The sequence below is a fragment of the Girardinichthys multiradiatus genome, chromosome 18, assembly GCF_021462225.1.
Source record: "Girardinichthys multiradiatus isolate DD_20200921_A chromosome 18, DD_fGirMul_XY1, whole genome shotgun sequence".
In the NCBI taxonomy this organism is placed as follows: Eukaryota; Metazoa; Chordata; class Actinopteri; order Cyprinodontiformes; family Goodeidae; genus Girardinichthys; species Girardinichthys multiradiatus.
The window spans coordinates 2,366,784-2,380,899 of NC_061810.1; the positions used below are offsets into that span (position 1 = coordinate 2,366,784).

At 40.8% G+C, this 14,116-nt stretch overlaps 1 protein-coding gene across 2 annotated transcripts in view; it reads right to left on the bottom strand.

Moving 5' to 3' along the window:
• The window catches only part of nf1a (neurofibromin 1a), a 309,684-nt gene that overhangs the window by 217,981 nt on the left and 77,587 nt on the right, over positions 1 to 14,116 (bottom strand). For both annotated transcript variants that reach the window (XM_047391263.1, XM_047391264.1), the window contains exons 16-17: positions 10,095 to 10,218; positions 9,737 to 9,983 (exon numbers count right to left, since the gene is read on the bottom strand). In XM_047391263.1, the coding sequence (XP_047247219.1) occupies positions 9,737 to 9,983; positions 10,095 to 10,218 (371 nt within the window). The remainder of the gene's footprint in view (positions 1 to 9,736; positions 9,984 to 10,094; positions 10,219 to 14,116) is intronic.

The window sequence follows — 14,116 nt, forward strand, 5'->3', positions numbered from 1 at the left end:
TGACCATCAGAAGATGGGTACACTGTGGTCATAAAGGGATGGACATGGTCAGCAACAATACTCAGGTAGGCTGTGGCGTTGACACGATGCTCAATTGGTACTAAGGGGCCCAAAGTGTGCCAAGAAAATATCCCCTACACCATTACACCTCCACCACCAGCCTGAACCGTTCATACAAGGCAGGATGGATCCATGCTTTCATGTTGTTGACACCAAATTCTGACCCTACCATCCGAATGTCGCAGCAGAAATCAAGACTCATCAGACCAGGCAACGTTTTTCCGATCTTCATTTGTCCAATTTTGGTGAGCTTGTGCGAATTGTAGCCTCAGTTTCCTGTTCTTAGCTGACAGGAGTGGCACCCGGTGTGGTCTTCTGCTGCTGTAGCCCATCCGCCTCAAGGTTCGACATGTTGTGTGTTCAGAGATGCTCTTCTGCATGCCTTGGTTGTAACGAGTGGTTATTTGAGTTATTGTTGCCTTTCTATCAGCTGGAACCAGTCTGGCCATTCTCCTCTGACCTCTGGCATCAACAAGGCATTTGTGCCCACAGAACTGCCGCTCACTGGATATTTTCTCTTTTTATGACCATTCTATGTAAACCCTAGAGATGGCAGTGCGTGAAAATTCCAGTAGATCAGCAGTTTCTGAAATACTCAGACCAGCCCGTCTGGCACCAACAAACCATGCCACGTTCAGTCACTTAAATCACCTTTCTTCTCCATTCTGATGCTCGGTTTGAACTGCAGAAGATTGTCTTGACCATGTCTACATGCCTAAATGCATTGAGTTGCTGCCATGTGATCGGCTGGTTAGAAATTTGCATTAATGAGCAGTTGGACAGGTGTACCTAATAAAGTGGCCGCTGAGTGTAATGTCAATTACTGCCCAATTTCTTCAAATATTGAGATGTTTTCTTTCAATTTCTGGATTTGTGGGAAAAGCGTGTCACAGGCACTGGTAACACACCAACGGTTTCATTGGCAAAAAGATAAATTTCTTCCAGTGCGTAGAGATCTCCTGTATATGACTATGAATCTGCAATAGAAGTGCAGTCCAAATTTAGAGACATATGTAAAAATGGTAAATGGCCTGCGTTGGAATAGCTATTTATCAAGTCCAAGGTCTCCAAAATGCTATACACTACAATCAGTCATCCATCTATCCATTCATAAATTAACACACCAACACTGCAGTCACAGCTGCCCTGGGGCAGACTGACAGAATGTGGGGCTGCCATACAATCGGTGCCACAGGGCCTTCTGACCACCATCAGAAGGCAAGGCAGGTGAAGTGTCTTGCCCAAGCACACAACAACTGAGATGGATGGAGTGGGGGTATGAACCGGCAACAGGACAAACCCCTAACTCCTGAGCCACCGTCGCACAACCATCTGCTGCAGCAGGCTCAATAACAGAATCTACTGTAGTAGGAGCTACATCCAACTCTATATGAGAAAGTTCCTTTATGTCATCTAAAGCAACATTCGTGTTATCATTCTTGAATTGTTCCGTTCATTATGGCAGCAGGTTGGAATAGGTCTATTACTTTCCATTTTGATTATTTCTGTTGTGGTGGATACAAATATAATTTTTTGGACGATTATCCGCTCCTGTATCAGATGTCGTGCAGACTTCCAGTTTAAAGCAGTGCCATGTGAAGATGTTTTGTCCAGCTCTGCTTTGGAACGCCTCGCTCTTGAATACTAAAATTTGAAAATACCACAACTCAGCTTTATATTTAATTGAAGAAACTTTGGACAGTTTTTTTTATTTATTATTATTGATCCACTGTCACAATTCCACCTAAAAAGGCAAATGCTAGATACTAACAGGACACAAGAGCTGAGGCTAACGCTAGCTTAGCGGGCATGGCTTGTCCGGACCATCGAGAGGCCTCAGAGAAGAATGTAACATACCAACAAGTTCTCGAGGCAATTCAGGGACTGAAACAACAGCTGTTGGATAAAATGGAAGAGAAAGCAAAAGAAACCCAGATGGAGGTGCCCAACACCATAGGGGGGATTAATCAAAGGTTAGATGACACTGAGAGCCGCACTACAGAATTGGAATCAGGCGTCAGTGCCCATTCAGATGCTATCGTCTCTTTGGAGTCAGACATGGCCCGTCTGAAGAAAGAACTCGCCTCGGTGAAATCTCAGTGTGAAGATTTAGAAGCACGTTTGCCATGTTCACCTCCATGCCAAAACACAAGATGACCAACCGCCTTGAGCTTTTGTTGTGAAATGTCATTATCTCATTAAAAAGAGGTACTTTTGAAGAAGGCAACTGAAGCTGTGGTGATAACTACTGCTGACGCATCCTGCCTGACTACACTCAGGCAGTCAGCAATCTGCGTGCTGCGTTCACGGAGATGAAGAATTTGCTCCGGGGCTGCAGTGGGGTCCACTACGGGTTGAGACACCCTGCAACTGAGGATTTCTACGGCGGATGTGCAAGAACTACCCAAGAATGCTAAGGATTTTGTTTTGAGACAATTACTGAAAGAATAAATGGTAAACTGATCTTGACGGTTTAACCTGCCACAATGCATCTGAGTTGTGCCTGAGTCAGCTGGTCTGTCCAGGTGCTTGATGAAACTCTCTACTATAGTCAGGTAAAGGAATAAGAAGGTTACTCAGTAATTCTGTGTTTGGTTTATTCTAAGGTTCTCAGTTAGCATATGGACCTGCTCAAAATAATTGTGTTGCGTTATATTCAAATATAATCAACAAAGGTTCTTGTTAGCACTAACATGGTAAGTGAGTAAATTACATTGTCAGGTTGTCTACTTACAAAACCTTAATTGTTAACAAAGATCATTCAAGGCTTTTAAGGGGTGGTTTTACACAATGTTTTCATTCAGATTGTAATAATACATTATATGGAGACTAAAACAATAAGAGAGGGTTGCTTTGTCATCCCTCAAGGTTATCGTTTATGGTCCGAACTGGGATAATGTTAATTTCTTCACAACCCTTCTTCTACTCTGCCAGACCTCGATTCTCATGACTTAATACTAGCGAGAGACTTCAATTGCACTTTGGATTAAGTTCTTGACTGATGTAGCTTTAAAGTCACAACACTAGGCAAGTCAGCCCTGTGTATTAATGATTTTCTCAAAGCTTATGGGGCGGTGGAACCCTGGAGATTTAAGAATCCTACATCTTAATAATTTTCCCTTTTCTACCCAGTACACCAGAGTTATTCAAAAATTGATAATTTTTTTATTGACCAAATATTTGTACCACCAGTTACCCAAATAGAATACTACACTATTGTCATTTCAGACCATGCACCAATAATTTTACAACTGAACTTTCCAGAAAATATCCCATCTTCTTTTTCGTGGCGATTAAATGTCAGATATTTATCGGATGTTAGGTTTATTGAATTCCTTAATGAACAGACAGACTTTATTTTTTGTAGAATCTAATGAGACACCAGGGATAAGTTATTCCACAATATGGGAAACTTTGAAAGCCTACTTAAAAGGGCAAGTGATATCATTTACGGCAGTAGAAAATCCGAAAGGATGAAGCAAGCATCAGAGTTACTTGATAACATCAAAGAAACAGACTGGTCACATTCAATATCAGTTGAATTATACAGGTCCTTCTCAAAATATTAGCATATTGTGATAAAGTTCATTATTTTCCATAATGTAATGATAAAAATGTAACATTCATATATTTTAGATTCATTGCACACTAACTGAAATATTTCAGGTCTTTTATTGTCTTAATATGGATGATTTTGGCATACAGCTCATGAAAACCCAAAATTCCTATCTCACAAAATTAGCATATCATTAAAAGGGTCTCTAAACGAGCTATGAACCTAATCATCTGAATCAACGAGTTAACTCTAAACACCTGCAAAAGATTCCTGAGGCCTTTAAAACTCCCAGCCTGGTTCATCACTCAAAACCCCAATCATGGGTAAGACTGCCGACCTGACTGCTGTCCAGAAGGCCACTATTGACACCCTCAAGCAAGAGGGTAAGACACACAAAGAAATTTCTGAACGAATAGGCTGTTCCCAGAGTGCTGTATCAAGGCACCTCAGTGGGAACTCTGTGGGAAGGAAAAAGTGTGGCAGAAAACGCTGCACAACGAGAAGAGGTGACCGGACCCTGAGGAAGATTGTGGAGAAGGGCCAATTCCAGACCTTGGGGGACCTGCGGAAGCAGTGGACTGAGTCTGGAGTAGAAACATCCACAGCCACTGTGCACAGGCGTGTGCAGGAAATGAGCTACAGGTGCTGCATTCCCCAGACCTGGGCTACAGAGAAGCAGCACTGGACTGTTGCTCAGTGGTCCAAAGTACTTTTTTCGGATGAAAGCAAATTCTGCATGTCATTCGGAAATCAAGGTGCCAGAGTCTGGAGGAAGACTGGGGAGAAGGAAATGCCAAAATGCCAGAAGTCCAGTGTCAAGTACCCACAGTCAGTGATGGTCTGGGGTGCCGTGTCAGCTGCTGGTGTTGGTCCACTGTGTTTTATCAAGGGCAGGGTCAATGCAGCTAGCTATCAGGAGATTTTGGAGCAGTTCATGCTTCCATCTGCTGAAAAGCTTTATGGAGATGAAGATTTCATTTTTCAGCATGACCTGGCACCAGCTCACAGTGCCACAACCACTGGTAAATGGTTTACTGACCATGGTATCACTGTGCTCAATTGGCCTGCCAACTCTCCTGACCTGAACCCCATAGAGAATCTGTGGGATATTGTGAAGAGAACGTTGAGAGACTCAAGACCCAACACTCTGGATGAGCTAAAGGCCGCTATTGAAGCATCCTGGGCCTCCATAAGACCTCAGCAGTGCCACAGGCTGATTGCCTCCATGCCACGCTGCATTGAAGCAGTCATTTCTGCCAAAGGATTCCCGACCAAGTATTGAGTGCATAACTGTACATGATTATTTGAAGGTTGACGTGTTTTGTATTAAAAACACTTTTCTTTTATTGGTCGGATAAAATATGCTAATTTTGTGAGATAGGAATTTGGGGTTTTCATGAGCTGTATGCCACAATCATCCGTATTAAGACAATAAAAGACCTGAAATATTTCAGTTAGTGTGCAATGAATCTAAAATATATGAATGTTAAATTTTCATCATGACATTATGGAAAATAATGAACTTTATCACAATATGCTAATATTTTGAGAAGGACCTGTACAAGAAGAGAATTTTGCTTAAAACCAAATATGATTCAATCACCAATTTCAAAGCCATTGACCTCCATCTGAGGTCCTGTCTTACTTATTATGAACATGGTGATCAAGCTAGCAAATTGATGTCCCACCAACTAAAGCGGTCAACCACTGCAGGTTTTATAACTGCAATAAAAGATAAACATGGACATGTATTGACAGACAAAAAGACATTGATAGTGGGTTTAAATCATTCTATGAGGAATTATATACCTCATAAACTAGTGACTCGACACAAGTGGAGAAATTCCTTGCCAATCTGCCCTTATCCTTTAGAAGAACAAGCCAAAAACACATTTGAGTCCAATATTGGTCTGAAATAAATAATGACATCAGGAAAATGAAGTCTGGTAAAGCAGGTATCCAATACAGTTTTTTTTAAATATTTGCCACCAAATTGGTCCCACTGCTGTTTAAGGTCTTCAAGGAGACGTCTGAGCTTTAAAGGCATGGCACATACAGTGTTCCATATGTGAAGGAAGACTATTAAAAATCTGAAATACTGTGCAACTGATTAAAATTCTACAAGTTATAGTACTAATATGAAATGGATATATAGGCTGAAGGGGCCTAAAAGACATAAGAGGCACAGCATGCATGACCTTTTGCTTGGCTCGAGAGTACCGACTCTCCCTATGCGTAAAGCTGGAGGTCCTTCTTGCATATGTTGCAGCAAACTACTTGAGCATTTGAGCCTTGAGCAAGCTTTGTATCTAGCGTGCTGAAGCCAGTGGTCATTAAAAACAGCAACTGCCTGTCAAACTGTTTTCTCCCACTCACTTGGTGTGCAACTGACAAGACACAGTTACGTGCTCAATGTAGGTCTGCTTCATAGCTATGCCAGAGAACGCCACCAGTCCAGTGGCTGGTCGTTTAATCACTTGATGTCTAGTGATCACACACCAGTATTACTAAAAGGAGCAAACCCTCTCTGAGTGGCAGTGAGCAACTTCATTAAAGGCAAAATGATCGCTCTCTGTTTTGTGCTTTTAACTTAAAAAAATCAAAGAGAAACCAATAGATGATAGAAAGATATAGTCAGAAAGATAGATATAAACACATAAGATTCCATGAAGAATGAAAATGGATTATTATTGGTAAAAAAAAATTCTTTAATATTCTATCGAATATGTTGAAACTGATTAAACCAATCAATTGTTATATTGCTGTTATTTAAAGAAACGCATAAAAATCATATCTAAGTTCTGGTGTCGGTTAAAACCCCTCCCCACAAAATGACATTCCTAGGGGAAGCAATGTAATGCTTAATATTGCGTCAGCCTATCTACTACAATTTTCCTTTTTTCCCATCCACACTATGATCTCACCTTTTTTAAAGCTTTAGCGTCTGATTCGGTAGACAATTTTTTAATTACTAGGATGAAGGCTATGGGTTTTAATGACATGTCAAAAAATGGGAGCGCTCATATCGGGAAAAATACTAACAAATGGTAAAAGTAAAGACAGAAGTAATTTTTTTAACAGTAAAATCAGATAAGTCAAATAACTGCGGTTTACAGTTAAAATTGTAGCATCTGTAAAAAACAAAAATTCAGAGAAGGTAAAACACCTCAACTGTATTTCAGACAAGTGCCTTGCTGGTCAAGAGATGGCTCTAAATGCTCTAAACCTTATGCTCCTTTTCCATTACAGTTTTTTCCGTACTGGTACCTTCTTTTTTGGTCCCTGCTCCTAAGAAGGTAGGACCGGGCCTGAGTAGGGACTACATGTGATGTGAACAGACTGCTGTTCACTGATTGGCCATGGGAGGAGGAGAAATGAGAAGGTTTTTGTTTAGACAGTGCAGGGAAAAGTTATTAAAACTCAAGAGTAGCTACAATAATATCAAGGACCACAGTGGTCATAGCAGGTCAAACATGTAATTTTACCATTTATGGGTCATAAACCTGCCTTAAGGCTGACAGAAAAGAAGAAGGCCAAATCACATTTCTGAATTACATGCAGGCAGAGCTCTGTATGTAATAACATCCTAAACCAGCTGATCACACATAAAATCAGCTGTTCAGAGGCACAAATATTTCCCCCAAAACACACAAAACAAAACCACCATGAAACGTGTTTGGTTCGGAAATTTATTTACGGTCCTTTAGCAAACCAGCGTCTGCAGGAGGAGGGAGCAGGCAAGAGAGCAGCTGCCCGTAATCAGACTGCCTATATCGGACCTAACAGGAGGACGAGCCCCCTGAATCTTCGGAACATGAATATGCAGCCTAAAACTAACTTCACGCGGTTTTGCTCTTTACTTGAGGCAGGAACTCCCCTCCAACCTGAAGAGGACAAGCCACCCTTTTCCGGTCGAGTACCATGGCCTCTGACTTGGTGGAGCCGATCTTCATCCCAGTCGCTTCACACTCGGCTGCGAACCGCCCCATAGTATTTAGTTTATTTATGTTTTTGTTTTTTATTTATTTTTTATCATTTCACGCAGATCACTTTAATGTGACAATATAACAGTAACGTTAATAGCAGCACAGTGCTCTACACTCATGGCTACAGGCGGGGCTTCAATCGCCATAGCTTCAGCCGTTGGGAGGTCAGTGGAAACACAACAGTTACCGTACCGAGTAGAGCGAAACCGAGTGGACCAGCGCCGCGCCGGCTAAAACGAGTCAGAGGGAAAGGGGCATTAGAGGACTCAACACTGCACATCCTGGCTCGAGCATTGGTGAAGAACTTTGGCTATGCTAGCTTTTCATGGTTGAACCAATCTTTCGCAGGTATTAAAGAATACATTAAAAACAGCAAAAACAGCATAAATTAATTAGGGCAATTGAACAAATATATCAACCCTGATCACTAAAATACATTGGGAAAAAAACTCAGAAAAAAATATATATATTGGTTAACACGACCTGGAATGTAGGAATGTAGTGGTATTTGCATTTATGCTTTTTATTTAGCAGCATTGATTCTCCTGCATAGTACAGGTTTGAAACAGATTGCTGCCTTGGAGCATGGGGTACCATTCAGATGTAGTGGGTTTGCACTGTTATCGAAAATTGATATGGGTTTATTTTTGCAGGAGTGTCTGAGTGCGCTGAGGTGCATTGCCAATTACGACTCAGACAACAGTTTCTTGTACAGTGAAGCTGTGCAGTGGAATAAATTGTCAAAGGAAATAAAAACGATTACTATTTTTCAGCTTTATTTTTAATAAAGCAAAAATTGGTTATAAACTTATATACAGAAATTTAGTTGTCGGAGTTTAGATGTTGTGAATAATGTCCATTTAGAACAATCAGTAAATGTAATATTTTATTTTTAGATTTATATGATTTGTAATTTCTTTATGCATTTTTTTAAAAAGTTGTCTAGTCAATAACAGTGCAGAAATTGGCATGTGTGCTGTTGGGACCCACAGCCATGGATTTCAACATTAAACTCCGGTATGGACATTTCTGGAACTTTCAAAATAAAGTGCATTAACCTTCTTCCGGCACAGCCAGGAAACGGGATAACTGCGGACTTCCTGTGACGCCACTACTCGAATAAAAACACAGCTGTTGCTACATTCGCCCTCTTTCCACAGGGCCTCTAGTGGGACCGGTCAGGGGAGGCCCAGCGCGCTAATGTCTTTACATTAGACATAAACTCTTCAAACTGGATCCAAGAGTGTCATAAGATCACGCGATCATATGCACAAGATAAGTATGAGTGGAGCACTGTTTGTGTACCCAGTGATTACATTCATGAACGGGGAAATAAAGGTGTAAGAGTTGTTTACCATTTCTCTCCAAAGCCCCCGCAGAAGCAAAACTGTGTCACAGAGAAATCCCCAGTAGAGAAGCTGTTTCTACAAGCCGAGTCTGAAGGAAAGACAACGGCCTGCACCACCGTATTTACGGTAACAAACAACTGGTTGAAGGACAGAACGAGCAGTCTTTCAAGCCACAGCTCCGGAGGTCAGGTTAGCGGGAAGCTAACCCTTTTGTTCACAGAACGAACGCACCTTCTGATCGTGAGAAGCTGAGGAGGTTAGCGGGAAGCTAACCCTTTGTTCACTGTGGATACCTTCTTCAAACTTCCTCGCCCCTTGGACAACATTTCCTCACCACAGTTCAGAGGTTAGGTTTGGGCAGATTAACAGTTAGGATGAAATAATCTGAACGTTTTTATTTATGAAATTTGTTTTTGTGAAACTCAGCTATCTTAGTGCTAGCAGGCTATCTGCAGCACACTTGCCCGGTTTACGTTCTTTGTATGTTTTTAAAGTTAAGACCAACTTTATTTAAAGGGTGATTTTTGGAAATTGACGGGTTTCAAATTTTACCATAAATTGCATTTTTAATCCACCCAGATAAGAAAATGTAAAAATAAATCTGAGACACTTACAGACGATATCACGATTTCTCTTGCCAACATTTTCTAATTCTTCATATTCTAATGTTGTTCTGTTGCATAGTAAACAACCAAGGGCAAGATGCCAACATTTACAAACAAACAAACAAACCATTTTAACAGAGGAGAGGCTGATTTAATGAAATGCAAAACAAAAGTACTGACCTGTTCCTATCATGGTGCTCACAGAAGCCAGTTCACTGAAAGTGGCATAGTTTGGGAGGATTGTCTGGACAGGAACCTCATCAGCTGCACTGCGGATGTCTGCCTCTTCACACAGATGGCGGAAACATGACATGGCCACCAGCACAGCCTCTGTATCTGGGCTCCAGAGGAACAGGTAGAGACAGACTTCAAGTTTAGTCTGCGCTTGCCGACAGATGGGAATGCCACCCCCAATAGTGGCGCACTCCTGGAATAATCAAGATAAACAAAAAACCTATCACTTATAAATAATGTTGATGCATATGCCAATACAGCTTTCAGACCAACACTGTGCCACAAATAAGAAAACGGATAGCACCTTGTTCTTGAGCAAAAACTTGTTCCTGCAGATTAGGATTTCTCTTAACCATTTTAGAACTTCTGTTCTATTCACCATCTGTTGGCCAACTAATTTGCAGCAGATTAGGAAAAGCACCTGTGAACTGAGATCAGAAAAAACAAAAACAGGCAATCATTGGACATTTACTACAAAGTGAGTATATTGTAAAAGGCAAATCCAAAAATAGAGCTTCCCACTTTTTTAATCTTTCACTATGATCAAAAACATGTGACTCCAAATATTGAGACACAGGAACAATGTTTTCCCTTTTACAGCCTGTTATTGGTCATTTTAAACAAAGTAATTTGTCTCTTTTTTGACATGGGCACGTCTCCTCACCAATAAGATCTTCTGTTCTGTTGGTGGGTGACAAATGAAAAGAAACACTGCCGCTATCCATCATCTGTGCCTAAAGATGAGCATAATTTAAGCAAACGTGGCGGCTGAGATTTCTTCTAGTGCTTTAGCTCAAGGGTTCACACCTGCATAACCATGGCTAGCAACTAATGTGTCAAACTCTTAGCCAATCCATGAATATTTAAAAGCCAAGATATGTTCATCTTTAATATTAATTTGACTGGGCTTGCAAATGACTACATTAAATAAATTATTCATATACGCAATACTATTTGAATCTTTGCATTTGACAAGTGTCTTGAAAAAGTATTCAAACCTCTTTAACTTTGTGTTTCATGTTGCTACCACAAACAAATTTGTTTTATTAGAATTTTATGTAGTAGACCCAAAACAGAGAAGCCTATTATTGTGAAGTGGAAGTCTATTTGTCTCTTCTAACTATGAAAATGTTCACCTATCCTTCTGGCTTATCCCTCTGTGCAAAAAGCTCTAACTCAAATTAGATAGAGACCATCTGAACTGTAAAAGGTCTTTGCACACATTGCCAATTAGACTTCAATCTCGACTTTCACAAGGCTAATACATAAGTGGTTTTGGATCTCGGCCATACGTAGTACCTCTGACTGTACGTTTAGGGTTGTTATCCTGCTAAAAGCTAAACCTTGTTCGATTTAAATTTAATGATGTATTTTTTTAATTGAACTAGAAAAATTGCATTTCCTACAAAAATGCAGTGTGAATGCTGATAGATGAATTCTCTAAAGGGGTTGGACAATGAAACTGAAACACCTGGTTTTAGACCACAATAATTTATTAGTATGGTGTGGGGCCTCCTTTTGCGGCCAATGCAGCGTCAATTCGTCTTGGGAATGACATATACAAGTCCTGCACAGTGGTCAGAGGGATTTTAAGCCATTCTTCTCGCAGTATAGTGGCCAGGTCACTGCGTGATACTGGTGGAGGAAAATGTTTCCTGACTCGCTCCTCAAAAACATCCCAAAGTGGCTCAATAATATTTAGATCTGGTGACTGTGCACGCCATGGGAGATGTTCAACTTCACTTTCATGTTCATCAAACCAATCTTTCACCAGTCTTGCTGTGTGTATTGGTGCACCGCCTTCAGGATACAATGTTTGAACCATTGGATGCACATGGTCCTCAAGAATGGTTCGGTAGTCCTTGGCAGTGACGCGCCCATCTAGCCCAAGTATTGGGCTAAGGGAATGCCATAATATGGCAGCCCAAACCATCACTGATCCACCCCCATGCTTCACTCTGGGCATGCAACAGTCTGGGTGGTACGCTTCTTTGGGGCTTCTCCACACCGTAACACTCCCAGATGTGGGGAAAACAGTAAAGGTGGACTCATCAGAGAACAATACATGTTTCACATTGTCCACAGCCCAAGATTTGCGCTCTTTGCACCATTGAAACCGATGTTTGGCATTGGCATGAGTGACCAAAGGTTTGGCTATAGCAGCCCGGCCGTGTATATTGACCCTGTGGAGCTCCCGACGGACAGTTCTGGTGGAAACAGGAGAGTTGAGGTGCACATTTAATTCTGCCGTGATTTGGGCAGCCGTGGTTTTATGTTTTTTTGGATACAATCCGGGTTAGCACCCGAACATCCCTTTCAGACAGCTTCCTCTTGCGTCCACAGTTAATCCTGTTGGATGTGGTTCGTCCTTCTTGGTGGTATACTGACATTACCCTGGATACCGTGGCTCTTGATACATCACAAAGACTTGCTGTCTTGGTCACAGATGCGCCAGCAAGACGTGCACCAACAATTTGTCCTCTTTTGAACTCTGGTATGTCACCCATAATGTTGTGTGCATTTCAATATTTTGAGCAAAACTGTGCTCTTACCCTGCTAATTGAACCTTCACACTCTGCTCTTACTGGTGCAATGTGCAATCAATGAAGACTGGCTACCAGGCTGGTCCAATTTAGCCATGAAACCTCCCACACTAAAATGACAGGTGTTTCAGTTCCATTGTCCAACCCCTGTAGCTGAATGCTTGCAGAAACAAGCTTAAGTAAACTGCTAAAAATCTGCTGAAAAGTAATGAATGAGCAAGAAACAGAAATGCTAATCTTCTGTACTGAAACCTGGCAGAAAGAAAATTAGGTCGACAGCTCTATGTTGGCTAAAATTCAGTGAATTAGCAGATAACAAAAGAGTTAACACAAAGAAGCTTACATTGACAGCAGAAAATCTGCTGAAATCTGATAAAATAGCATAAATGCCAGAAACATTAGCAAAGAAAAATGGTCATCTGAACTGTTCAAGTAGGAAGACTATGAGCTAAAAAACAGCTTAACAAGCTAACATTACCTCAAAACTAGTTGTTGAGACAGAGTATTATAACAGCTTTGTATGAGCTGAAATTAGCTAAAAAGCAAATGCTAGCTAAAATGCTAACAGCAACATTTTGGCTAATAGTATCTCACTGTTAGCCAACCTGCTAATATGGTAATTTATAAGTGAAAATTAGCCTAAATGCTGATGTTAGCTTAAATGCTAACAATAGCCTATGGGCTATCAGTGGCATGTTGGATAACATTAATGTAATCTATCTATAATGCTTACAACAGTCTATATGCAAAAGTCTATGAAACTGCCCTTTAAGATCAATCACTGTTGTCTAGCTGTTGGAACTGTTGTTTAAGTAAAATGGCCACCATATAGATGCCTCCTATGAAGATGGTCAAAGGATTTGTGGAAGGGTCAGGTTTAGGCCATATAAATTAATGAAAACGAATGGAAGTCAATGCAAAGTCCTCCAAAAGATAGTTAAACACAAATGTGTGTATGTCTCTGTGTGTGTTTGTATGGGTGTGTGTCAGAGTGTGAGACACAGAGAGAATAGAGGCAGAGTCACATACAGACATACACAGTGCAAGATACACAGAGCTATAAATAGAACAGTGAGGAATGAATCAGCCAATCAGCAAAGAGTGTCAGTGTAACTTGACACCTGCAGCATTTCTAATGCAGCACCTCAGTATCGTCTCATCTGGCTTGGCTTTTTAAAATAGAGGTGCATGCTCCTGAACTACTGCCCATAACTCCGAAACCATAGGGGCTATCGACGAGAGGGGAACGATAATATCAATTTTGTTTTTGTTAAAAATTTAACAATAAAGGCACAACACTAGGTGAAAAGAAAGTGAAAACTTGAGAAAAAGACATAACTGCCTGAACATGCTCTCAAACAATTTTGAGTAACTCGAAAACTATAAGGGCTATCGATTTAATTTATGCACCATATGAATCAGCAGGCCTTGCTGAACAATCATGGAGATTTTCTAATTTCTACAACAATCTGACAGGGAGGTGTGAACCTGTGAATAAGTGGATAATTATGACATTTTTTAACCTGACTAAAGATGGATTTTTCACTCTCAAACAAACCTACTTCACGAGAAAACGGTAAAAGGTATCCAAAAAGTCTTTGGACCGTCAGTATCAGCCGGCATCGGTGAACAATCCTGGAGAATTTCATGTGTCAACAATAATCCGTGTACGAGATGTGACAGTGTAATAAAGTCGATGATTTAGAAATGTTTTAATTTGAAGCTTTCTTAGGAAGGACAGATTTGGTACACCTAAACAAACCTATTTTTTGACAAAACGGTA